The sequence below is a fragment of the Pollachius pollachius genome, assembly GCF_949987615.1.
Source record: "Pollachius pollachius genome assembly, chromosome: 5".
In the NCBI taxonomy this organism is placed as follows: Eukaryota; Metazoa; Chordata; class Actinopteri; order Gadiformes; family Gadidae; genus Pollachius; species Pollachius pollachius.
This window is the reverse complement of record NC_136938.1, coordinates 5578786-5605237: the sequence shown is the minus strand read 5'-3', so window position 1 is coordinate 5605237 and position 26452 is coordinate 5578786. Positions and strand designations below refer to the sequence as shown.

At 50.2% G+C, this 26452-nt stretch overlaps 1 protein-coding gene across 1 annotated transcript; it reads right to left on the bottom strand.

The window, feature by feature from the left end:
• Positions 1-26377, bottom strand: wtip (WT1 interacting protein). Its single transcript, XM_079736817.1, has 8 exons — positions 24570-26377; positions 20004-20105; positions 10447-10514; positions 8139-8201; positions 7628-7758; positions 7101-7152; positions 6311-6379; positions 1-4068 (listed from the first exon to the last, which is right to left on the bottom strand). The coding sequence occupies exons 1-8, from the start codon at positions 26131-26133 to the stop codon at positions 3916-3918; spliced, it is 2202 nt and encodes a 733-aa protein (XP_079592943.1). The 5' UTR covers positions 26134-26377; the 3' UTR covers positions 1-3915.
• Between the last annotated feature and the right edge of the window lie 75 nt (positions 26378-26452).

Below are 26452 nucleotides of genomic sequence, written 5' to 3'. Positions count from 1 at the left end.
TTTAATACATTAAATAACTTTAGACTTTTTTCAGGTTTAGATAAATAGATCTACTTTCCTTTTTCATGAACCATCTAGGTAATCAAAACATGGAACGATGCAAAAGACAGTAAAGATGTGCTTAATGAAACTACTGATACAAGGCCTCTCCAACAGATGAACACACTGTTACAAAGGACCATACAAAACAAATCCTAGCTCTGTATGTACAAGGAAACTAGCCGGGGGCTATGGAATACAGACATAATATAGTACTTTTTTTCAAAGGGGGAAATTAAGAGATCTTTAAAAGATACAAAATTCGGGGAAACACATTATTTTTCTTCTTCTGAAACAAAAGTAAAAAAATTGAAGTTGGAATCACGATGCGCTGCAGAAGACATATAGGACACGTATTAAGAGAGATTCAGTTGGCCCAGTTCATGGTAACACACATCACTGCACTGAGACTCAGCAAAGGAAAGATCCGGAATTTGTTTTAAGTTTCCTCATTAAAATAAAATGCTTGATCTGAATCCAGGAACAGAGCAGAACCACATTGAGTCACCATACAATATTTCTCATTACATTCAAAACGTTTCAGTCCAGCGAGACCTCTGAGGTTGGACTCTCTCTCTCTCGCTCAGCCTCATTCTCAAAACAACATCCTCAGTAGTACTTGGTGAACTATGTGTATCAGGAAGCCTGCTTTGGTCCAGTGGGGCTTACAGAGACATCTCCATCTTCTAGAAGCGGGTACAGGGTGTGCCACACAATGGGTACCATGGCACTGTAAATAGTCACCCAACAACAGCAAACAGGAACAGCACCCTCTCTGGTAAACACAGGTGATCGACGCTACAGGTGGGATATCGCATGGCATCAATTTGAGCCAATAAGGAAGTAGGATTGGCCATCGCGTGTGCTTTGGCAGAGAGGGTGCTGTCTGCGGTTTCATTTTAATTGTGTTGTCTTTTGTTACAATGACAGTCAAGAATGTCGAAGCCAGGCCAGCTTCTGAAATGTTTAAATGAGGGACTCCGATTCTCAGAGAGGGCAAAGACTTGTGATTTACGCAGGGCTGAACGTGCTGTTATGTTACACAAACGAGTTGGTGGGAATGCAAAGTGTTGATTAGGCTGAAAACAGTGAGAGAGCGTGACGAGAAAGCCTTCGTGTTGCTGGACGCTGCGTGGCTCTCAATGGCCCTGCCACTGGTGCGCACACATAACGCACACACACCCGCACACACACACAAACGCACACACACAGTGGCATGCATGTAGAGCCACACACAAGCAAGCAAAATCACATTCATGAACCTCATTCATACATACATACTCACACACATGCACTTTTACACACACACACACACACACACACACACACACACAAAGAAGAAGACCGCGATTAACGAGGAAGACTCCCAAGAGACACGGGTGGGACCAGCAACTCTGCGTTTCCAGGAATCTCCACCTGACACACACAAACACACACACACACACACACACACACACACACCTAACAGAGGCTTTCCGTGTAACTCGCTGTTCTTTAAGTGCTGCTATAGCGACCAGATCCCCCAACCCAACATCCAGTCCCTCTCAAGAAGCTGAGGGCCTCACTAAGGGTAGCCGGTTTGAACCAGACCGAGCGGAGCCCGGAACACCCTCCAGTCCCCGTGTCAGAGGGTCTGTCCCTCGCTCTGGGGTCCCCCTTACTGGGGTCCCCAGGGAGAGAACGTCAGCAGTGATGCTGGTGCGCAGCGAGGGGAGATGTGATGGAGAGTCAGGGGATCGGTTCAGTGTGAACCAGTCAGTCGGAGCGGTCCGAGGAGGACTGAGACGACGGAGAGCAGTGAACCAGTGGCCTGGAACGACAAACCAGCAGTGTGTCTCCCAGTCCCACCCAGTGCCACTGCCCCTCTTAACCAAACACGCACCAAACACTCACCAGGACGGGTCCCTGCTCGCTGCCACACCACCTTCCCAGAACACCACCTTCGGGTTAGGGGTGGTTGTTTTGTAGAGGTGTGGGCTATCAGAACCGGTGTTTTGTGTCTTTTATTCAACTCCCGGTTCAATTAGCTAAAAGAGCAACGCTCTCCATACCAGCTAGGTTGGTTGTATCCATGGCAACGTGCTTTGCTTCCATATCAAACACCCAGGAAAGCGTTTAATCGTGTTTGGTTAAGATTCACAGGGAGACACACACACTCACAAATGCATATATAAAATCACATACACACATATACGTATATATGTATATGGATGCATGTATACACACACATATACATACATCCATATATATATATATACATACATACATACATACATACATGTATGTACGCATGCATGCATGAATTCAAATATATGGATGTGTGTATATGTGTGTATGTACTATACAGCACTATAACATCCACTATATGTAAATATAAAGTGTATGTTATAGTGCTATATACAGTGTGACAGTGTCTTATAACCAGTGTTATGCATACACTACAACAATGTTTAACGTTTTACACAGTTTGTTATAAAATAAACCGTATGACAGTGGATTACATAAACTGTGTCCTGATGTAACGTGTTACATCGACTGACATACACACACACAGCAGTGTGTTCCATCGAAACAAACGCACAAACGCTCTGTCGTGTGTACACACAACACTACACACTGCGAGTGACACGGCCCTCGCCTCGGTCTCTCACTGAGAAACGCCGTGACAGAGGACAAGACGTCGACTCCTAGGGGGGGGGTTTATGTGGAAAACATCTGCAAAATATATATTCATATATAAAAAAAAAGACAATCTATGTGCATCTAAGGTATTACCTTCCTCACGGAATAAAGTCATTCATTAAGACACGCTTTGTGAATCTCTCATGGTCACACGGTTCAGCCCAGTGGAACGAAACAGGGTCCTCTGATCCAGTGATGGCACCTGTGTGTGTGTGTGTGTGTGTGTGTGTGTGTGTGTGTGTGTGTGTGTGTGTGTGTGTGTGTGTGTGTGTGTGTGTGTGTGTGTGTGTGCGCGTGTGTGTTTTACCAGTGTTTGTCTGAGTCACGTGTCATGCTTGGATGCCCCTTCATAGACCTTGCATAGCAGGGCAAACGCCAAGCCCACCCTTGGGGGGGGGGGAACAGGCTGGTGGGGAGGGGGATGTCCAGCCCCACCTGTCCTGGAATCAACCCCCCCCTCCTCGAATGGACCTGGGACACTAAAGTACCCCCCACCTCCCCCCCTTTGGTCCCAACGCAGAGGAATTAAGACCACTGAAGGAACGCTTTAGAAACGAGAGAGAGAGAACTGAAGGAAGCAGTCGTCTTCTTTGTCTTCTTCTTCTTCTTCCCTTTTAAGACCTCCGCGTGTAGAAACATAAATGTGCGAGGGGTCAGGGGGTGTGACGTCATCCGGGGCCTCTGGGGGGGGGCCCGGGGAAGGGGGGAGATCAGATCAGAGAGGGAAGATGGGATATGTGAACCGCAGATAGAGTGGGTGTTGTCGGACCCTTTTTCCCAGCGTTGTGTGGGCCTGGGGGTCTCCAGCTGTCCACTGTCCTGGAGCTCTCTAGACCCCCCCAGGGATGAGCAGCGCCGCACTGGCCTCTGGACATCGAAGCATCAAAGGGAAATTAGGACTTTCCCCCGGCGCGTCTTACCACGACCAAGGCCATGTTCGTGTGTGTGTGTGTGTGTGTGTGCGTGCGTGCGTGTGTGTGCGTGTGTGTTCGAATTTGTGTGCGTGTGTGTGTGTGCGTATGTGTGCGTTTTCATGGTCATGTGTTCGTGGGTGTGTGTCTGAGACTGTGTTTGTGAGGGTCTCTTGGCTCGATGCCTGCCAGTCTTGGTCCGTCTCGGGGGGCCGGGGAGCGGGGTCAGCCCACGTCGTCTGTCCCGGTGGTCCGTCCGGGCGGTGTTCCGGGTGGCGGCCCCTCACAGCTCGGTGACGTGCAGCGGGTAGCCGTGGGGGCCGTGGCCCCCCGACCCCGTCTGCAGCCTGTGGATGTGGCAGGCGTGGCACAGCAGGTGGCCCTCCAGGGGGTAGCAGCGGTGGCCCTCCTCGTCGTTGAGCTGCAGGCCGCAGTCCTGCAGGGGGGAGGGGCCACAATCAAAACCAACCAAACACCCCACCTGACCTATGACAGCCAGGACCCTTCACCTGCCTGCACAGGTGTTGGGTAAACGGGGCGCGGCACTGGCTGTGTGTCACCTGTATGGAGCTCGGCTTGCTTATGAATGATTGTCTTTCCATCATGTAAATGTGTGATAGTGACGTTTTTTTTTTACAATTTATTTTTTATTGTAGATATTTTCCGAGGCTTTATTACGCGTTTATGGGCAGGGGATCGGAAGGAACAGGTAAGCGGGCTGGAAGACAGGGGGAAGGACCTGTAGCATGGCACCGCCCATGGGAGTCGTACTTAGGTCGCTACGAGGTGCATCCCCCCGGTGGCTAGACCGTTAGCTGGGTCTGACACTGAGCAGCAAAGTTCAGGTATGTCCAACCAACTGTGTGATTTTAATATGCGATACAGCCAAATATGCAATCATTCTGTCCTCGCCAGGTTGATTAAGCCGTCTCTCTCTCCCTCCCTCTGTCTCACTCTCCTTCCCTCTCTCCCTTGATCCCTCTCCCTCCCTCTGTCTCTCCCTTCTTCCCTCCCTCTGTCTCTCACTCCCTCCCTCTCCGTCTGTCTCTCTCCCTCCCTCCGTCTCTCCCTCCTTCCCTCCACTCGTCCGTCTCTCCCACTCTCCCTCCCTCCCTCCCTCCCTCCCTCCCTCCCTCCCGCAGCACTGTGGAATGATGGATCTTTGTTTAAGGAATTCCTTGATGGGTTCCCACGTGGGGTTGGAATGTGTGGAATCAAGAAGGGGAACGCTGTTGTTATCGCCGCGACACGGAGGCCAGACTCAGACACCATGATGGACGATTAAGGGACAGAATTCCACCGAAGACGACGTCGGAGACATTCCGCCACGCCCCGCATTGCACTCAGAGGCGGGTCTTGATTGCCCATCGAAACTCGGCCGTACGAGAGATTTGTCCTTTGTTTTGTTAAATACGGAAACTCATAATGTGCAATTAAATGGCACCCACGTCTGTCATCATACAACACCACCCAATTGGTGTGTCAGAGACATGGGGTGTCTCTGACACACCCATTAAGCAGACACACAGGCATAAGCGCGCGCACACACACACACACACACACACACACACACACACACACACACACACACACACACACACACACACACACACACACACACACACACACACACACACAGAATAGTAGCTTTTAGGAGAAACTCCTTATATTTTAACCATCTTGCTGTTAATTGCTGTATATTAAGTGTCTCGCCAATGAACACACACAGCCACATTCCGGAGTGATCACAGTAGCCGTGCTCATGGGCCGTGGCGGTGTGAGACTGAGTCTAGTTAGAGAGTGAATCATCTGCAGGTGTAGCGACCGCTGGCTGGGACGAGGTGGCACCTGAGTGACCAGATTAGAGAAATTTCATCAACCCTCTGAGCCAAACACCGGAATGCGTCTCGTCAATGAGTCACCCATGTTGTCGCTCGGTGTGTGTGAGATTGTGTGTGTGAGATTGTGTTGGTGTGTGTTTGTTCAGTGAAGATTTAATTCCGCCACCAGCTGTGAGAACAGCATATGTCTACTACACACAAATGTTTCTTTGTGTTAGTGTGTGAGTGTGTGTGTGGGTGAGTGTGTTCGAGTGAGTGTGTGTTTTTTCATTTGGTTTCTCATTCCCCAAGAGACTGAGATGGTGAATCACCGTTTTTTTCTTAGATGTCTCGTCTACTTCCACGGCTCTTACCCCCACTTAACTGTGTATCTGTGTGCGTGTGTGTGCGTGCGTGTGCGTGTCTGTGTGTGTGTGGTAGTGTTAATAATTGCGGTTGCATCGTGTCTCCAGCCAGTGCCCATGAGACCGCCGTTGTGAATCATTAAGGCTGGCTGGATCTTGTTGTATCTCAGCTCATCCGCTTTCAAACTGACCAGTATTGTATCAAAACCGTACGCCAAGGTGTACAGGTCATTACGGCTCGATTCATCGCACTTCAATAATAAAAAATGAATATTTAGATAATTAATCCTTTGTATGATAATCATATTTGAATGAATGTCAAGTTATTCTTTTTGCATAAAGCTCAAACAAAGTTGTGAGAGAGAGCGATGAGTCACACCTTTATCTATCAAAGAAAATGTTAAATATTAAAATCTTTAAGTCGTGCTTCAGAAGCTTTCCTACTGCGCCTTAGAAAGCAAACAAATACTCCATGACAACCGCATCCGCTTACCTCACAGTGGTAGCACGCTACATGGTAGTCTCTGTCCATGGACACCACTCTGATGGTTTCCTCAGAGCCCTGGAAGGGGGGTGGGGAGCACACACATCCATGTCATCTGACTATGTGGGGTCCAGACGCTTTCCATAACCACGACAATCACAGGGTGACTCCTCAAAGCACTCTGGATGAAGCCTTTCTCTGTGCATTCATTTGTCTGGAATGTTGAAGCGTTGTAGCTGATATAACAGACTACGGGGGCAGGTTAGTGTAATGGTGGCTAGGGTGTTTGATTACAAGATTAAAGGCCCTTAATCTCAAATATATGCATAACACCTGTAATCATCATGAACAACACGCCATCTAGAACCATCTTCATTTCTTTTGTTTTGTGGGTTAACTGCAGCTGGAGAGCCGATTTGTTTAAACGATAATCTCAGTTGAAAACAGACAGGGGACTACTGGATATATTTCTACATTAGCTGCTTCGGCTAATTAAGGCTGCGTGGGTTGCCTCGAATCGTCAAGTTTGAGAGTTATTTAAAGACGCGGATGGGAAAACGTGTCAATCATCCATTAGATCTGGATTCTTTGGAGCCTAACGTGGTGTAAGAGGGGCAGTGGGCTCCGACGAGCTCTGGAGCCGTGTAAAGGTTGTAAGCAGTATGATGTGCGCCCAGATAAAAGGCTGATTATGCAGCGCTAACGGGACCCAAGGAGAGATCTGAATAGCTTGCATGGTGGTGGTGGTGGTGGTGGGGCCAGTTCAGATGAGGGTGGTAGTGTTGGTGGGGGTGCTCACCTGAGCAGGGAGGATGGGCTGATTGCAAGAGGCACATTTCGGGGCGAACACCCTGTCGAGGAGAGCAATGGTACGACAGAGATCAGATGGGAGCCACTGGAGACCAACATCTGGTCAAGTGAGGCTGACTCAACTACTTGTGTTGCGGTGTAAAAACAAGCCCAGACTTTCATTGTTTGGTTGGTGAAAAACAACCGTTGCACAGACAATTGAAAAATAATTGGTATCATGGCCATGGTTTAACTTTAATATAATACTTATGTTCTTACATAGTCACACGTTACTAAGTAACGTACGATTTTAAAAGGCCTCCATCAACATTCAGACTTCCGTTGTTCCTTGCCGTTTTTAAGAGATGATTTGTTAGGTTTAATTCTTCTTCTTTAAGTCTGCTACAGTTTCAAATCCATTGGACGAGAAAGCAAAGATACACCTTTTTTGTGTTCAATAGCAAAATAGATTTGGGCCGACATTAGCGGTGTTGCAGAACCCTAAGAGGAAGATACCCAGACGGAGGAGATCCTTACGTGTGGTAGTCCTTGACACAGTAGATGTTGTTCTCCACGTCGACGGTGAAGGGAACCCCATCCAGTCCCTCCTTACACACCACACAGCGGAAACAGCCTGGGTGGTACGACTTACCCAGAGCCTGAAGAATCTACACATGCCAGCACACACACACACACAGCCCCACACACACACACAAGATAAGACTTTGGAAAAATAACACACATTTTCAAGCATAAAAATGTGTGGCGCTACAGGGACGGCTGCAGACTCTAATTCCCCAATTACAACCATGTGAATAAACATCATTCCACAAACCCAACAGCCTGTTGGGGGTTGTGAAACCTCAACGTGAAAAAAATGTCATCAAAGATCAAACGCTAGAAAATATACAAAAAGAGAACATTCCCGATTTTAGACAAGCATGCTGGCGGGTTCACTTTGTAGCAAGGACCACAAACACACTGCCCAGCCTTGCCAGGCCTGCTGCCTGTCCCACATCAGGGATCCTCTCTGATAAAGCTCTCTTACCATCTCCATGATAAGGTGACCGCACACAAAGCACTTCTCCGCCGTTTGCTGGAATCCAGAGTACTGTGGGGTAGAGGGGGGGGGGGGGGGGAGATAGAAGACAACAGTTTTTAATCACAAACGGTGAAACATCCGAGGAATTCAGAGGATGTCCTCCGTTATCAACGCTAGCGCTGGCCGGAGCTGCGTTGTTTTGACGAGCGCGGAGCTCTGCGTCTGCACGCCGGCCGTCCTGCTGGGTGTGTGTCCGTAGGGGGCGCTGCTGGTCTCTTTATACCCATTAACCCTGTGTCCTATCGCCCCCCCCCCCCCCACATAGGATGAGAAGGGAGAGGGCGGGAGGCGTCCTGTGGCTGATCGTGACTCACGGTCAAGCAGGACAGAAGGACACCATGTCTCATGAGAACTGGTCCGATGTGGTTCCGGATCAGGTTAGCTATTGATTTGTGTGACTAGGAGGGAGGGTGTAATCAATATTGTTGGTGGGGTGGAATGTAACACCTGCCTTCAACTACAACGCGGGTGTTTTCACAAAGAAAGAGTATTGTTTTAATACCTTGGAACTGAAGCAGTTTCAAGGTATTAGACGGCTTTGAAAAATCGTTTCTGACAATAACTGAATAGTAAATAGTCCTTTCAGGTTCAAATTATAAAATATTTTCTACCCAAAGCCTTTATTTAATGCTGCAAATACTATTTCCGGAATACATTTACTGGGAACACATTTACTGGGCCGTTATCTTCCCCCCCGTGGACCCGTGGGCTTTTTCCTTTTTCTAACCGGAGGTATTCACTGCTGGACGGTGGCCAGGGCAAAGTCCTCGCCTGGCAGCCACTAGCATCTGCCCACCACCACCACCAACACCAGCGCATTCCACTGGTAACAACTGGGAGCTGACCTGTACAATCATAGCATTCAACCAGCAGCAACTGGGAGCTGCCCTGTACAACCACTGCATTCAGCTACTCCTGGATGGTGAAGTGTGTGTGTGTCCGTGCGTGCGTGCGTGTGTGTTGAGAGATCCACACACACCCAAAAAGAGTCAAACACACAAACACACGCAACTAATCCCTAGGAGCAAACAGCCCCCCGTCCCGTCAGCAGCTCTCCTCTGGGCGGTCCTCACGTGGACCCCCCAGACACAGGCCTGTCCCGAAGGACGCCCTGGGGAACACCCAACGGGGGGTACACCCTGGAGGTTGTGAGCTGCTGGGCTGGGTAGGTCAGTAGGCCCGGGGTGGGGACACACACACACGGAATGCACCCCACTACCTGTGGGAAGAGGGGGCCGCCATGGGGAGACGTTTTGAGACCTCCTCTTCAAAAACAGCCATCTGCCAACCAAAGTCCTCCCCACCCCACCCCCCTCACAGCCCTCTCTACAGGGGGGCGGGACAGAAGGCTCTGTGCCACACCAAGGATAAGGATAGAAGGGGCTTAGTCTGGTCACCTCATCCCCTCAACCCAAGCTCCAGGATTAGTGTACTTCTGGGAGCAGGTGGGTAGCCCCCCATAAGCCCGCCCACCAGCAGGTGAAACACACTCAAAACCGCGACGACCGGGGGGGTACCGAACCGGTCCTCACAACTTGTTCCTTCGGCCCTTGTTTCTATAGTTGACTTCATTTTTTCCCCTTCTTAATTTTCGAGGTTCCCAGTAATCTGGCCGGTAACATGGAGGGCTGCCGGTGGTGTCTTGTTGCTCTCTGAGACGCCGGGTCCGCCCGTAACCAAACAGCCTAGCCGAGCGTCGGGGGGGGGGAATGAACCCAGGGGCCTGGAGAGCAACAGCTGGGACGGCCCTCCCAGGCCCCTCCCCCGCAGTCAGCCTTAATTGTTAAGTGCTGCCGGCGACGCGCGGCGTCTTCGGACCCCCCTCAGGGGACACGGGGGGGGGAAATGAGCTGGGAGGGGAGATCCTGGGCTCTGATTGGAGCAGCAGTAACCGCAGCATGTTGCCTCTAGAGGGTTGGAGAATGTGGCTTTTGGTGACCTCTGAACCCTTCTGCCTTAACACCCCCCTCCCACCCCGACGGACACACACACACACACACTCACACACCATAGAGTTCCCCCCCCCCTTATTCTCTCTAGCCTTGAGGTGGGTTACTGGAGCACTCAGCTGACACAATTGTCACACAACAAAATTAATGATTACACAATGATATACACACAGGAAGACAATGTGTGTTTGTGTGTGCCGGTTGCGTGTGCGTGTGTCTGTGTGTCTCCATGCATGCGTGTGCGTGCCCGTGCGTGTGCGTGAGCGTGTGCGTTTGTTTGTCCAGATTAATGAGGCGCTGCTCACCAGGAAGTCTTCCTCACAGTAGACCTTCCCGTTGACGTTGTAGAAGGCCTTCCCTCTCAGCCTCCGCCCTGTGAAGACAAAAGGCAGATGAACGTTAGGAACGTCAGCCCCCTCACCCCTCAGCGCTTCCAGGAATCCTGCTGTACAGAATCCAAGGTCAGGGAGGAAAGGCCAGGAATGGCCCGCAGCGACTGGGCGGGAATCCAGAAAAAACGAGACTAATGACCACAACAACTGGGATGAAGATAAACAACAAACAGACAATCCTCAAACTGTAACTGTGTGTATTATATAAATACATCATCATTACCATTTTAAATGATTCCACATACACTACAGTTTGGGGTCACTTAGAAATATCCTAATCGTTTAAAGAAAAACTTTCAATGTTTAAATCTTAATTGTATCAGAGATACAGTCTAGACATTGTTTATGTGGTAAATGGCTATTGTAGTTTGAAACGGCTGGTTTTCAATGGAATATCTTGAATAGGTGTACAGAGGCAGATTTCCAGCAACCATCACTCCTGTGTTCTAATGTTAAATTGTTTAGCTAATCGTGTTAAAAGGCTAATTGATCATTAGAAAACCCTTGTGGAATTATGTTAGCACAGCTGAACACTGTTGAATAAAAGTGTGAGTTTTCATGGAAAACATTGAATTGTCTGGTTGACCCCAAACTTTTGAACGCTAGTGTACATGCATACTTTTGTTGAACTAAATCACTAACAAAATGAACCAGAACAGGAGATTTGGTGAGGATCTCAGGTAACATAACCTGCTACCAACTGTATAAACAGAGATAAGATCTCCACTACCATTCAACTTACAGTATTTCCTCTCATCTTGTATGATATCGTCTCCATAACCTGTGACCCTTCTACGTGAATTCATTTTTTGGTCAGTCAATAAATGGATTCTAACCATCTGTCTGCGATTGGCCCACTAGGACAGGAGCCAGGAGGATGGAGACAGCTGGTTGGCTGGAGTAGGTGTCAAACCGCTGGTTCTTCTGTCTCAGACCCAATCGGACGTAATTGCTCTTTACAGGATTACACTCCCTGAACGGCCAACAATCAATCCAGGGAACCTCAAGCTGTCATTGCTCTGCCCATGTCTCCCGCCCCCCGCCCTGATACCTTATCTGAGGGGGCTACAGCCATGGAGCATGAACTTAACTCTCACAGACACACGCACACACAAACACACATACACACACACACACAAATATCCCAGACTTACACGGTCACACATCCAGACTTACACACACACACACACACACACAGACATATTCACTTAAACATCCAGACTAAAACACATACACACAAACATCCAGACATCCACACACAACAGACAAACGTCCAGACACAACTAGATATCCACAAACACACTCAGACACACGCACAAAGAAACACACACACACACTCAAACATCCACACATAAACATCCACACACAACTAGATATCCACACACAATCAAACATCCAGACACAACTTGATATCCACACACACACACACACACACACACACACACACACACACAATACCCACCATGCATATTTCCCCCGCATAAACCACCCTCAGACCTCCAGGAACCCCATGGGGTGGCCCTTTATGTGGGCCCATCTTTCATCTCCCTGCTCACTGATCACCAAACTGACCACACTGACCCATTGTCTCCGGGCTGGTTCTAATGAAGCGGCCCCCGGCCCGGCCCGGGTTCTGGGTCTGCGATGACTTCACCCCATCAGAGCCACGACGCGGGGCTCATAAATTCAGCCGATTAGTGGGATTTAATTGCCGTCCTGAGCGACCATTGATTTTTTTTATAGGGGTCCTGGCATGGGAAAGCGCCCTCCCCCCGCTTCGCTCCCCGCACGACAATTTATGTATATTTCTCATGGGGTGTCACGACACTGGCCCACGGCGATACATTAGCACCCACATAAACGGCCGCAGCAGCCAAGGAATGCCGGGCCGCACAATAGGTGAGACTTTTAAGACTGGAGGCCCGATTTGCATTTGGGTGGTTTGGCAGCGAATGTGGGGGGACAAACCCTAAACCCCTTCCCAGGGACGTGGGGGAGCCGGCCCTGGAGAGGAGTACCAACGAGGGCCACATGCAGATGTTGGCTCTATGAGGTAGGGTGAGGTAGGGTACCCCAGAAGGCATTTCGATCTTCAACAAATGCTGCCATCGTGAAGAGCACAAATGTCATGATATCTTATCAAAAAGTAGATTGTCTACCCGTCCCTTGCCTGGTCAAATAAAGCGTTTTTTCCAGCCCTCTCTCTCAGTTCAGAGCTGGTGCAGAGGACCCACTGCCTCCAGTGAGGGCAGCAGACAGGGCGCTGTGGGTTAGCACTGGGGCAGAGGACCCACTGCCTCCAGTGAGGGCAGCAGACAGGGCGCTGTGGGTTAGCACTGGGGCAGAGGACCCACTGCCTCCAGTGAGGGCAGCAGACAGGGCGCTGTGGGTTAGCACTGGGGCAGAGGACCCACTGCCTCCAGTGAGGGCAGCAGACAGGGCGCTGTGGGTTAGCACTGGGGCAGAGGACCCACTGCCTCCAGTGAGGGCAGCAGACAGGGCGCTGTGGGTTAGCACTGGGGCAGAGGACCCACTGCCTCCAGTGAGGGCAGCAGACAGGGCGCTGTGGGTTAGCACTGGGGCAGAGGACCCACTGCCTCCAGTGAGGGCAGCAGACAGGGCGCTGTGGGTTAGCACTGGGGCAGAGGACCCACTGCCTCCAGTGAGGGCAGCAGACAGGGCGCTGTGGGTTAGCACTGGGGCAGAGGACCCACTGCCTCCAGTGAGGGCAGCAGACAGGGCGCTGTGGGTTAGCACTGGGGCAGAGGACCCACTGCCTCCAGTGAGGGCAGCAGACAGGGCGCTGTGGGTTAGCACTGGGGCAGAGGACCCACTGCCTCCAGTGAGGGCAGCAGACAGGGCGCTGTGGGTTAGCACTGGGGCAGAGGACCCACTGCCTCCAGTGAGGGCAGCAGACAGAGCGCTGTGGGTTAGCACTGGGGCAGAGGACCCACTGCCTCCAGTGAGGGCAGCAGACAGGGCGCTGTGGGTTAGCACTGGGGCAGAGCTACAGGGCTGGCAGCGGCGGGGCCGTGGCGTTCCTCCGGGAGGGCCGTGCTCCTCTGCTCCTCTGGCCCGCTGCGGGGGCTCCACGGAGGGGGTCTGGAGGCACACAAAGGCCCCCGTCCCCTGATGACGAGGGGAGAGGGACCGCTGAGCAAACGGGCGGGGGGGGACGGGGGGGGGGACGACGACATTCCTTCTGCCTGAGGTCACTAGCTGGTCCCATTCAACCTCCCCCTGCACCCCTATGACACCCCCCAACCCCCACCCCCCCCCCCTGGTTCCCTGAGGAGCAGCGGAGGGGGAGGGCTCCGTACTTCCCTCTCTTCCAGCCCTTTGTCCCCGGAGAGGGCCCACAGTGCGCTGGATCTCTTTCATCACAGCAGAATCGATAGAGCAGACATTTAACCTTTCCACCGGTCGATAATCTGTCCCTTTGGTCAGCGGACAGAGGGGGAGATAATACCGCTGCCGGTTTGGTTGCGGTCGCCGCCGCCGCTGCCGCCGCAGTGGGCCGCGCCGCTTCAGATGCGGGATCCCTCAAAGTGTGTGATGCGTTACCATGGCGAAGACATCAATGGTGGAACATTCCACTGGCAGTTGGGACTGAACATTCCAGCTCTCTCAGCCTAGCCCACTGTTCCCACATGAAATCCTCTCATTTCGGCCTGTTTCCACGACAAATTTGGCTTTTCGGGGAATGTATGCCAAGGAATTGTTTACATGTTTAGCATGACCCACATTGGGACGTTCCTTTTTATGATCTCTGCTGCTTCTGTAGGGCTTTCCCTAGGCGTTTTGAATCCCAGTGTGGTTGTGCGACTTGCATGGGACTTTGGAGCAAATAGCTGCTTTTACACTTGAAATACTTTGAGGTTTTTCGCTTTCTTTCTCAGGGCTCCGAGTTCCCCACGCCTCGAGTGATGCGTGGACTGTAAGCTTCACACATGGAGCATGAAAAGCATAGATCCATATCCTGTTTAGTCTCCATGGAGTCAACCAAGACGAACAGCCCTGTAGCACTTATAGCACTCCATTTCTGAATGTATGCTGTGATTGTTGTCAGCCTCTGACAGACAATGTGCTCTTTCACATCACACACTCATAATTTGTCCGTTCAATTTGGATGGGTGTCTTCAAATAATACTATAATCTCAGAATGCGAATGTGTTTCATCATTCATTGTGGAAAAGCTCAAAACAACAAACACTACTCTCCCAAACATAAGGAGGTCGACCTCTGCTCAAATCAATGCACGGCCGTGACACAAACAAGCGTCATCCTTCCACTTGTAACCTTTCCCTGTCCTCCACTCTTCCCCCCCCCCCCCCCTCATCCCCCCAGACAAGTGGGCTTTTATCACCTGCAGCCTGGGTAGTGGTGGGAGGAAGAGAGGGGCCATGAGGAAGGGGAGCTGGAGAGCGAGCGAGCGAGCGAGAGCGAGAGAGTGTGAGCGAGCGAGCGAGCGAGAGAGTGTGAGCGAGCGAGCGAGAGAGTGTGAGCGAGCGAGCCAGAGAGTGTGAGCGAGCGAGCGAGAGAGTGTGAGCGAGCGAGTGTGCGAGCGAACGAGCCAAACAGTCAGAGGGAAAGAGATAAACAGAGAGAGAGATAGGGACAGATCTAGACAGACATAGGGAGACAGAGACAGACAAAAAGACAGAGAGATATAGGGACAGAGATAGACAGACATAGGGAGACAGAGACAGAGAGACAGAAAGAGATATAGGGACAAAGATAGACAGACAGAGGGAGACGGAGAGAAAGAGAAAGAGACAGAGAGCGCAGGATTGAGCTGGGTGGAAAAGAGTAGGTAAACCGATAATGGTGAATCACCCAGATCTCCAGGTTAAGCAGCGACCGCCAGATATTGGTTTCCTATTCATACATATTCCTGTATGACAAAACAACAGACTGTACAGAATGTACGCCGAGTCTCCCAGAGCAACACAAGTCACTCATGTGGGGGAGACAACCTCCTGATTACTTTTATGCTAAAATCAATGCAAAGGAGTAAATGGATTCCAAAAAATACATTTTTCCACATATTTTCCCTCTGGAATCAGGATGCCAATCAAACTGTGATTCATACACACCGGGTATTCGTGCGCATTTGGTGTGTATCTTATAAGAGTAAAAGCTGGACGCACAGCATCTCCCTTAGTTCAGCCACACATGCTGACAACACAGAGTTCACAACATGCTCAAAGTCCATGTTGATAATTTTCTAGGTATTCTGTTCTCCAACTGTCGAGCACACCAACATTTCAGGACCAAACTCTTTGACGAAAGGGTTTGATAACAAAAAACAGTCAAACCGCTGATAAGAGAATTAAAAGCGCCATTTTTAAAAACACATTTCACGTGTATAAAAGCTATTCTGAAGCTGGAAGGTCCTTAACTGTGTCAAACTGTGTTACACTACACATCCAGTCTATACCCAGCCACTGCCTGGTGTCTCAGTGCCAGCCAGAGCAGACGCTGATGACTCATCCGGGCCCCGCTATAGGCCCATCGGACATTTGAGCAGCTTCTGTGTTCCTGCAGACTCTCCTTTCTCCCAGGGCCCCTTTCTCTGCTTGGGGCACATCTGCTTAAAGAGGAGCTGAACGTATCCCAGTGGAAGTCATTCAACATAGTCTTATTTCGATTCTGTGGAAAGTTACGTCTTGAATAGAAGTACAGGTGTTCTGTGTCCGTTCATTACCTTGCGTTAGATACCCAAAAAAACTGTTGAAACTTGCCAAAGACACCGCCTCAAGATACAGGGTTGTGTCAGGTTTGATTGACAGTGGAGTCGTGAAGTTGCCTAGCAACAACAAAAAATATTTGTTGCTGTTCATCCCTCAGCTGTGAGTGGTGCATTCAGGACTTGAGGGGCAGAAAGGTGAACAGCTCCATTAGCGCTGGTTACCTGTGGTGGAATATCTTCGTTCACAGGCGAATGACCAACAGTTTGGCCGTCGCAAAACCTTTCCCGTTTCAGTTCCTCTGTCTTTATTCATGTTTCGGTTTCATGAAGTGTGTACCTCCATGAACACCAGAGGGGTAGTCGAATCCACCTTGGGTCCTTAGGTCACATGCTATTTAACCGTTTTCCAAATGGCAAAATCCAACCGACGGTAACAGTTGACCGCGATCGATTTCAGGATCCAACGAGGCACGTAGGTTAGAATTAAGACCCTCTCACTTTGGCAGTGTAGCTCTAATAACTGGTTATTGGGTCTATTAGGGAGGACTTTCATTGTATTACAAATACGCCTCCTATCCTTGCTACCTGCCTGATATAGTTAGATTTGAATAAGTGGGCATATTGTCCGCTGGGAGAATTCTACCAGGAGCTGCTTCACACTCGGTGTAAATGCGTATAATTAGCCCTTTGGATGACAATGGACTAACAGGTGCCACTGAATCGAGGTCCATCTTTTATGAAATCTAAGCACTCTTTTCAGTTACACTTTACAAGATTGTAGACGTCACTCGCAATTACCACAGAATGAGTACAGCAGGAGCGGTGGGGATGGCTAAAAACCGACGCAAATTGAAAAAAGGTATTCTATGAATCACACGTCAATACAAGGAACCGGAACTCCAGGAAACCAAAGGGTGTAAAATGTCATACATAATAACCTGAAATGGGTTCTCAGAACCTTTCAATCTTCTGCCCTGCAACGCATTGAAGTGATGTGGAAAAATGTTGAATTGTACAAGGAATGTTGTTTGATCATTTAGTAGTGTCCCCACACCCTACCGCTCCCAACCTGTGTGAAGGTGTAGGAAGGATCCCACATTTCAACAATGGGTGGAGTGTTACAGCATTTTGGCTCTCCAGATGGCCCTACACACATGATGGCTCTACGAGGTAGGGTGAGACAACGTTACCCAGAATGCATTTTGATTTTCAGTTGAACAAAGGCTGCCTACGTGAAGAACACAAATGTCGTGATATCTTATCAAAAAGTCAATCGCAACTAGGAACAACAAATTTATTTGTCATTTATTCGTCTGTTGCGTGGTGAAATAAAGTGTTTATTCCACCCCTCTCTCTCTGTTCAGAGGACCCACTGCCTCAAATAAGGGCAGCAAACAGGATGGTAAGGGTTAGCACTGTGGCAGAGCTACAGGGCTGGTAAAAGCAGAAGTGCCTACTGCTTTCTTCCACAGCAGATCAGACAGTTATAGCATTGGAATGCTTCCATAAAAAACACGAAGAAAAAAAAAACACGTCATGTCACCGTATATACGCATACAGGATAGAGGAAGCTAACAGTTCCTGTCTTCTCTTCTTCCAGTCCAGGGCAGGGCTTGACCGACGGACCAGACGCACGCTGCAGCGGCCTGCGGCGAACGCCGGAGGAATGCTGGCCATGTTAGCAGTAGGGGGCCGGCACATGTGTGTATGCGTTCCTCTCCGCGTCTGTCCGGAGCCCGTCAGCGCGCCGGCCCCGAGCTGATAAGCGGGCCTTGGTACACTTTGTGACTGTCTGATTGAGGTCCTCCGGGGAAGGCCGGCTGAAGAGGAGAGCGAAGGGGGGTGGGGGGGTAGTTCACATTCCTGGCCATTTCATGAAAAAGGGTGCAACCATGGGAGTAAGCCAAGAGGAGGGCTCAATTATGCATGGTTAAACAAAGCCCATGGCTGCTGAACTAGCCCTGGGTCCGGGGCTCCGGGGCCGCAGTCTGGCCTCGCTCTAGCCCCAGCGCCTCCGTATGGCGGACTTATTCCGGAGGGAAAGAATTGAAAACAAACAAACAAGCAAACAAACAAAAATGGAGGCTGTCCGTGATTTATCACTGGATGGTGTTATGACAAGTGGAGGCACTGTGTAACAAACTTCTCAGGAGCTTTCAAAACACTGGTTAAAAAGAAAACATTCCCATTCTCTCGGGGTCAGATGATACATCGCTTGGTTTACGCTAGCGATAAACCGTCTCGATAGAGGAGCGGGCACTAATTCATCAGAGGGCTGGCCTGGACCCGAAGCAACGAGACCGGGTCACTGATCTGAGACCTGAGTGGCCCCCCAAACCCCAAAAAAGCACACAGTTAATCTCTTAATATTCATCACTTGTCGCAGGATTGATGTATGCACTGTGTTCACCTACAAAAAGAAAAAAGGAAAATAGGATTTGTTTTGGTTGTAGAAGGGGTGTTTTATTTGCTTTTCGAAGGGTACCATCAAGTAGTTAAAAAAAACAAACATTTGTAAACACAACTTGCGAGCCCTTAAGAATAAAGAGGCCGACCCGAGCTGTCACAATACCCACGCACAAAAATAAACCCAACTGAAGGTACCGTAAACATGCAATTAACCCCCTCCCCAGGAAAAATAACCAAACCGCCTTGTGACACACACTTTTGAATCTTGATATAGTATCAAGGTCAAAGGTGACTTTTCTCGGTGAACGCATAACCTTAGGAACTAGACACTGGCCTCCATTCTTCAGCTGCACAATCAAATGGGCAGGAATGTGGATTTAGTTACATGTAAATTATATGTAGCTCTTCCCAAGCCAGGGAGATCGGTGGCCATGAATAGCACACACAGAAATGGAGGAAACCTTGCTGGGAAGAAAGAAAAAAAAAAAGGAACTTTTCTTTCGAAATCTTCCTCTTGTTTCCAATAGAAACAGGAGAAGGAGGCTGGTATTTGGTAACAGTGGGCCTCGCTGCCACACACACACACACACACACACACACACACACACACACACACACACACACACACACACACACACACACACACACACACACACACACGAAGTGTGAACACTTGAGATGATCAACAATAGTGTTGCGGTTGGTGATTAAATGACAGCTTCATTGTTTTGTGGTCATTAGCGGGGCGAAAACTAAACTAACAACTACTGGTAATCAACTCACCACATGTCTCACTGAGGAACCCTGAGCTCAAAGCAAACAAACCATCTCAAAAAACCCAGTGATAATCGCTGAAGACAGAGAAAGAGGAGAGGAAGAGGGGAGGAAGGAGGAGAAGAGGACAGGGAAAAGGTAAGGATTGTGGTGGATAGAGAGAGATACGGTTTGTAGATGGAGTAAAGTGTGAAGCTGTGGCCAGAGACTGGACAGAAACAACCTTATTCAGAAGGCTTCAAATGGTCCAACGGTTTTGGACAAAGGAGGAATACTCGTGACTACTGCTGACTGCTGTGACTACTGCTTAACACAACACATTTCCTCCTTGCTTAATTTCAAACAAACGCATACGATCTGCGATTTTTGTTACAATTATCCCTGATCAAGCAAATTCTGACTCGGTCTACTTCCAATATTGTCCGATCTAAATATAGCCAGCCATACATGAGGAACCAGGCAGTCTGCTGGACATTGCCTTCACTGCAAAAAAGGTTTGGTGAAGCATTGAACTTTGACACTCTGGGCCTCACACACAGGCAGCCCCGTGTCTCAGCCAGCCGGGGTGGAAGGTAGTGGAAGGGGTCGTACTCACCACAGGAACAGCAGGTGAAGCAGTTTGTGTGGTAAAGGTTTCCCATCGCTTGGCATGCCTGGCTGGCTCCATATACTCCTTTTCCGCATTTGATACATATGCCTGTTGGAGACATAGATGTTAAGTTATTTGGGCCTAGATTCGGGTCATTCACATGTCGACAACATTGGGATTTCAACAGTGCCTTGAACTAAGCATGAACAGGGGTAACTGTAAGAATAAAATACATTTTTCAGTAAGAAATTACAGGTAGTTTTATCGATGCTTTCAGTCAAACATTCACCAAGGATCTCCAGAATAAAATTGTGTTTCGCTAGCTTGGTTTTGAGATGCTGCCAGTGAACGACTTTATCACATTATGTTCTCTGGATTGACCTTTCATCCCTCAGGTTTGAGGGCTGAACAATCGTGTACCATCTCTAAATATATTTCCACCTAGACCTACAAGTTATATTTATATCCACAGGTTATGTATCATGACGTCTAGAAATAACATCCTAATCAAACCTGTCCAGTCTCGATCTTACCCAACCATCCTACTGAAATCGCATAATTTGTATTTTCGTTTAGTTTGGCTGATGGACCCACTAACAGAGACTCACTGTTCACCATTTCCACCTAACAGTCCAAGCTGAACTGGGGATTTGAAACCGGTGACCTCTTGGTGACAGTCCAGCTTCGTGAGGTCGGCCGTGCCAACAGACGGCCAACGACAATACAGCCGTGCAGCTGAATGCCGCAATTAGAACATAAAAGTCACCCTGGGATCGAGGATGCTTCTTATATATACTGGACGGGCCCTTCTGGTCAATGGGACCAGAATTCTGGGAGCTCTGGTGAGGGAGATGGGATCACTGAGCAGAGACTTCTGAGGCTTCTTGGCCTTCGCAGCAACAGAGTAATGATCTCCAGGCTTTCAGAGGCAGGACGGCCACTGCCTGGGTCACATTCCACAGAGAGGACAGGGTCAACGCCTGGGCTGGGGTGACTCCAGGGTCACCACGACGACAGGACACAACATCCCATCAGGGGAGACGGTGCACCCCCCCCCCCCCCCCCGCGATTCAGAGGAAGCTAGGGCAGTTTAGGCGCCAAGCAACCGTTTTTTTTTTCAGTGACGTAATCATAAAGATGTTTGATTCCTTCATGATTCAGTATCGTTAGACTTGCGTAATTGGTTTCCTGTGCACAAATGTTGAAACACAATTGTATCACAAAGTAGAAGAAGATAAGGGGCACGGGTAAACGATAACTAAATCACAGATTAGCTGGTTTCCTTTTCTCAAGACATTTCTGCATGCCAGTGCCACCGAATCATGGTCAAATATTAGCGTTTCCTAACCAAGCTGAACTTGTGACCGGAATCTCACACTTAGCACTGATAACAGAATGAGGTCCGAGGAATTTTATCTGATAAAGCTTTAAGGTCGCACAATTCTGTTGAAATTCGTTGTAATTAAGTTTTGAGCTTTGCCAACGCAAAGAAATGCCGGCCGTCCGACCGGACTTCCGAGAGAAACAAAGGCCACCATTTTCTGGTCAGGTTTGGCACAGATTCTTCAGCATGGTAACGGTTCGACTAAACCCTTGGTGTACGTCATTTACTGAATGGTGGCAGTTTGAGAATGAAAGTGTGGTGTGAGACACACTTTCATAACCTCTAATAAGCTGACGCTAGTTACGCTCATATTGAACTGCTTAGTGGGGTCATCTGGACAAACACAACAAGAACAAGAACGAGAACCACCCCTCCTCCGCTGTCTTTTTAAAAACAAGACGGGAGTTCTCCGAGGCGAAAGGGGAACACGCAGTTTCATACTGGACGCCTTTGTCACCGTTTGAAAGGAGGCCGTAATCTTGTCTTTGCGGCACAAAGTACATTTCTGTTTGGACAGACGAAGGCCCTGTTTTTCATCTAATAGGCGCGTTATAAAAACGTTTCTTCATGTCAGTCTCAAAAACTATCTTTGTGCATTGACGGCATATTATCAGTGTGCCCTATCATTATAACCCCAGAACACTGGCTCTATTGTGCCGTGCTGGGATGACTGAAGTCCACACAGCCATCCCAGTTCCCTCCATTCAGCGCTGTGTAATGATATGTGAACACACTTCAGGGAACAGCGGCAAGGCCGCAGACTATTTACTCTCTAGTACGTCTTGAGGTAAATCACAGTGTCAATCGTGTATCGGTTAATAGTTGATCATATCCATTCAGTAAGATGGTGCAGTGAGCTTTGCTAGACTCAGTATTGTTGCTGTTATTCATACCGTCTACAACATTGGTTCACAAACTTTTTATAGCGCGTACCACCTCAGAAAAATATATGTCTCCCCAAGTACCACCATTATGACCGCGATTATTAAATATAACATACAGTAGCGTAGGCCTGCAGCCCTATTCAGCTACGCACATCTCACGCAGGAGGCACATTTACTCTTCAAAATAATATTATTTTTTGTTGTCAGCCGTACTAAGTGGTAGCACTAGAACTGACACACACAGCAGGTGACCACATTAATCAATATATATATTATTGTTCTTTCTTTTTTTTTCAATCCTCTGCATACCACTAAATAGCATATCGCGCACCACCACAGTTTGAGAACTAACGGTCTACAAGATTAACATCATTTCATCTTACTTGATGGCTTCATGTTATTACTATGAGGACACTGCTCTGTCTTAAGTACGGCTGTCCAGCGGTCTTTGCTGAAACGTCAAGTTCAATAGGTGGAGTGCTGACATGATGCTGTCCATCCCATAATCCCTCTCTGTATGAATGAAACAGCTGAGAGCGATGGAAGGACAGTCCAAGGGATTGATGAAGTGTTGAGGGACGGGTGGAGTTATGTTTGCCACTGGGAGTGGGAAGAAGTATTTGTGCCAAATTATTTCAACTGCTTTGTTAAGGAAATGCAAAGAAATGTATTTTTACTGAAAATCCGAGCATCCTTTCGCTAGTACTCTCTGATTTGTTTTGTTTATGTGATGCAACGAGAGGTTATGGCTTTATGGACGAGACAACGGGGGTTTGTGTTCAGCTTACGTCAGCATCTGTGTGTACACACCTGTTCCAGTGCACGTGCTTGTATGTGTATGTGTGTGAGTAAATGCGTGTGTGTGTGAGTAAATGCGTGTGTGTGTGTGTGTGTGTGTGTGTGTGTGTGTGTGTGTGTGTCTTGGTTTATGTTGGTGCATTACATGTGAGTGAATAAGTGTGTGTGTGGACGCATGAGTGCGTGCACACATGAGTGCGTGTTTGCATGTGATTGTGTGTGGGTGCGTACGTGTGAGGGAGTGAGCATGTGCTTTTTGTGCAGGCATGTGATTGCGTCCCAATGTGTGCGCGCGCCTGCCTGCGTCAATGTGTGCATCACTGCTGTCCTTAGGATTCTGGGCAGGTGAAAGAGCTTACAAACCCCATCCCCCCCCCCCACGACCCTGTGTCTGGCCCCTCCAGCCCGGACCGTGTGCCAAGTGTCTGGGGCTGCTGGGACTCCCCACTGGTTGGTTAATGAAGGGCTTCGCGGGGTGGGAGGTGGGGTGGGGGGTTCTGGGCAGGGCGGGTGGGTGGGTGGGTGGGTGGGTGGGGGGGGGGGGGGGGGCTCAACGGCCTCTTGTGGTGGGGCTCCGGCGGGGCCAGCTGTTGATTCACAGCACCGCCGGCCCACCACAACAAACAAAGAGGGCCACACATGGCCCCAGCGAGGCGGCTCGGCGGTGCCCACATGAGGCCGACGCAAAGAAGGGCCCCTCTCTCTCTCTCTCTCTCTCTCTCTCTCTCTCTCTCTCTCTCTCTCTCTCTCTCTCTCTCTCTCTCTCTCTCTCTCTCTCTCTGTCCCTCTCTCTCTGTCCCTCTCTCTCTGTCCCTCTGTCCCTCTGTCCCTCTCTCTCTCTCTCTCTCTCTCTAGGAGGCGGTTAAAAGGGGGAGAGGAGAGACGGTCGAGGGGGGAGGAGGTCTCCCCCCTGAATGCCTCACTAAAAGACCCGAGGTCAAAATGCTAAAAGCCCACCAGACTCGGTGGGTCACTCGGCAGCTCTTCCAGCGGTTGAATGCGGCGCTCATTCCAACAAAGCCAGGTCCCTCACAGAGGCAGTGGAGGGTATCTGCCTCAGGGACATAGAGGCCCATTCAGTAGCTGCTGCGCCGTGTCAACGGCAGCCTGGCTGAGGCAGGCAGCGCTGTTCTGCTAACGGCTCTGGTCAACTCAGAGGGGGCTGGGTGGGTTTGAGGGTGGTGTGGTAAAAACATGATGAGAGTGATGCTACACAAACCGAGATGAGAACGGTGTGCGTGGGTGTCTCTCTATAAAACTCCTGAAAGAAGACTTCAACTAACAAACTGACACACAGAATGAGAGCAATCATTAGATATAAGTGGTTTCGGGTCTTTATGGAGAACGACTTGTATACCTTATTGACGCATAGGCCTACCTTACTTATATAAAAGAGTTAATGGTGACATTTTTGAGGGCGTGTAAACAACAGACCATGCGTGATTAGACATTTCTTTCCATTCAGTCTTCACCACTCAAAGATCTCCATGCTTTGCTTTCACTTACCAAAGTATTCTTTTTTCATGTGCATCTCCAACTCCTTCTCCAGCTCCAAGGTGAGCGCCTCCAGCCTCTTCTCCGCCTGGCTCGGGCCGCTCTCCCGGCACGGGGTTACCTGGTAGGGCAGTTTAAACCTTTGCCCAGAGGCAGGTGTTTTCGACGACAACCCGAATGTAAATGACGATGGAGACCCCGCGGTCAAGTCTGCACTCCCCCCCGTCTGGGCCGACTGCTGCTGCTGCTGCTGTTGTGGCGACTCAGGCATCGCCGAGAGCGCCTGGAGATGTATGCGAGTTTGAATCCCATTAGTCCCGTCTCCCCGCGAGTCTCCAAACTCCTGCAGCAACGTGTCCTCGTGCAGGCTGGAGGAGAGCATGGAGGACCGCGGCGAGGGCAGCTGGAGCTCCGGGTAGGTGCTCATAGACCCCCTGGAGCTGCGGGAACTTCTGGAGCTGTGACTCGAGATGCTGGACCGCGGGCTGACCACGCAGTTCGCCGCCGTCCCGGGCCGTGCACTGCCACCCTCCTGGCTGCAGACGCTGGAGCGGGGACTGGCCACGGACAGCCCGTGCAAAAGCACCCCCTCGAGGTCGTGGTTGCCGAGGATGGGCCCATACCGAGAGTCAGAGTAGCTGGATCTGGGGCTGGTAGTGAAGGAGTACTGACTTGCCGTGCTCGACCGGGGGCTGGCGTGTCTCTGGTCGTAGCCCATGCTTATCCCACTCGTGCGGTTACTACTCGGCTTACTACAGCAGTCGTAGCTGTTGAGGCTGGCCCGGGGACTGGAGTGCTTGCTGGTGTCGCTGGCTGTGCTTGCATAGCTGGACCGGGGACTGAGGACATTGCTCCCGTCGCAGTGGACCAGGCTGGACCGGGGACTGGTGTACTTGTCCTGCAGCCCGGGGACCACCAAACTCGTGCGGGGGCTGCTGATGCTTGACCTGGGGCTGGCGTGCTTGCTCTGCTCCTGCGAGGAGAGAGAGGAAGCGTAGCTGGACCGCGGGCTGGTGGCGTTGAATCGCCCGTCGTGACCGGCGCTGGTGGTGGTGATGCAGACGCTGTTGCACCTGTTGCCGGGTGGGGCGGCGGGCTTGTTGTTCAAAGTCACGCCGTCAAAGGCGCTGCTCCCCGTGCTGTACCTGTGCCCCTGCACCTCCAGAGAGTACCGCCTGGGCCTCTCCGAAGCGCCGCTGTAACACGGCAGAGCCACTTCGGATTTGGTGCAACAGCTATCCTCGTTGTAGACCGCTTCCCTCTGAGGTGCGCAGAAATCCACCGGCACCGGTCGGTTGTTCCCGTTGACGGGACGCGCGGAAGCCGCGCAGTACACTTTGTTGGCGGACGTGTAATTCTCCACGGTGTGATGCTGCTGGTGCAGCGGCACAGAGGTGCCATTCATCGGCTTACTTTTATGTTCCGCGACCGCCGGAGCCGAGAAATCCAAATCCGGGTTGATCACCAAGTCTCTCCTCGCGTTGTACATCCCTTCTTTATTATAAGCTTCGTATAAGGAGAGGTTATCCATCAGTTGAGCGGCTCGGAGTCCCCGATCGTCCTCGTAGTGCTCCATGGTGGTAGGGTTAGGGTCCGGGGTCCGACTACCAGAGAGCCAGTAGTCCTGCTCGCGTCTCACATGGAGATCCAAACACCGCGGTGCAGCCGGGTCACAGCCGTCGCTCGTCGGTCACACCGCCGGTGTGGTGCTCCTCGGAGATCTCAACGTGTGGCATGGTCCTCTTTCCCCCTCTCCCCCGCAAAAAATAAACTCTTTCTCCCGGTTTCAGCCACAGGATGCGTTTGTCAACTTGAGTTTTTGTTAAGTTGAAAGGTCTTTACAGTCAATGGCGCGCTGCGGCGGAGGAATTTCCCTGTGCTCCTTTTTTCTTTAT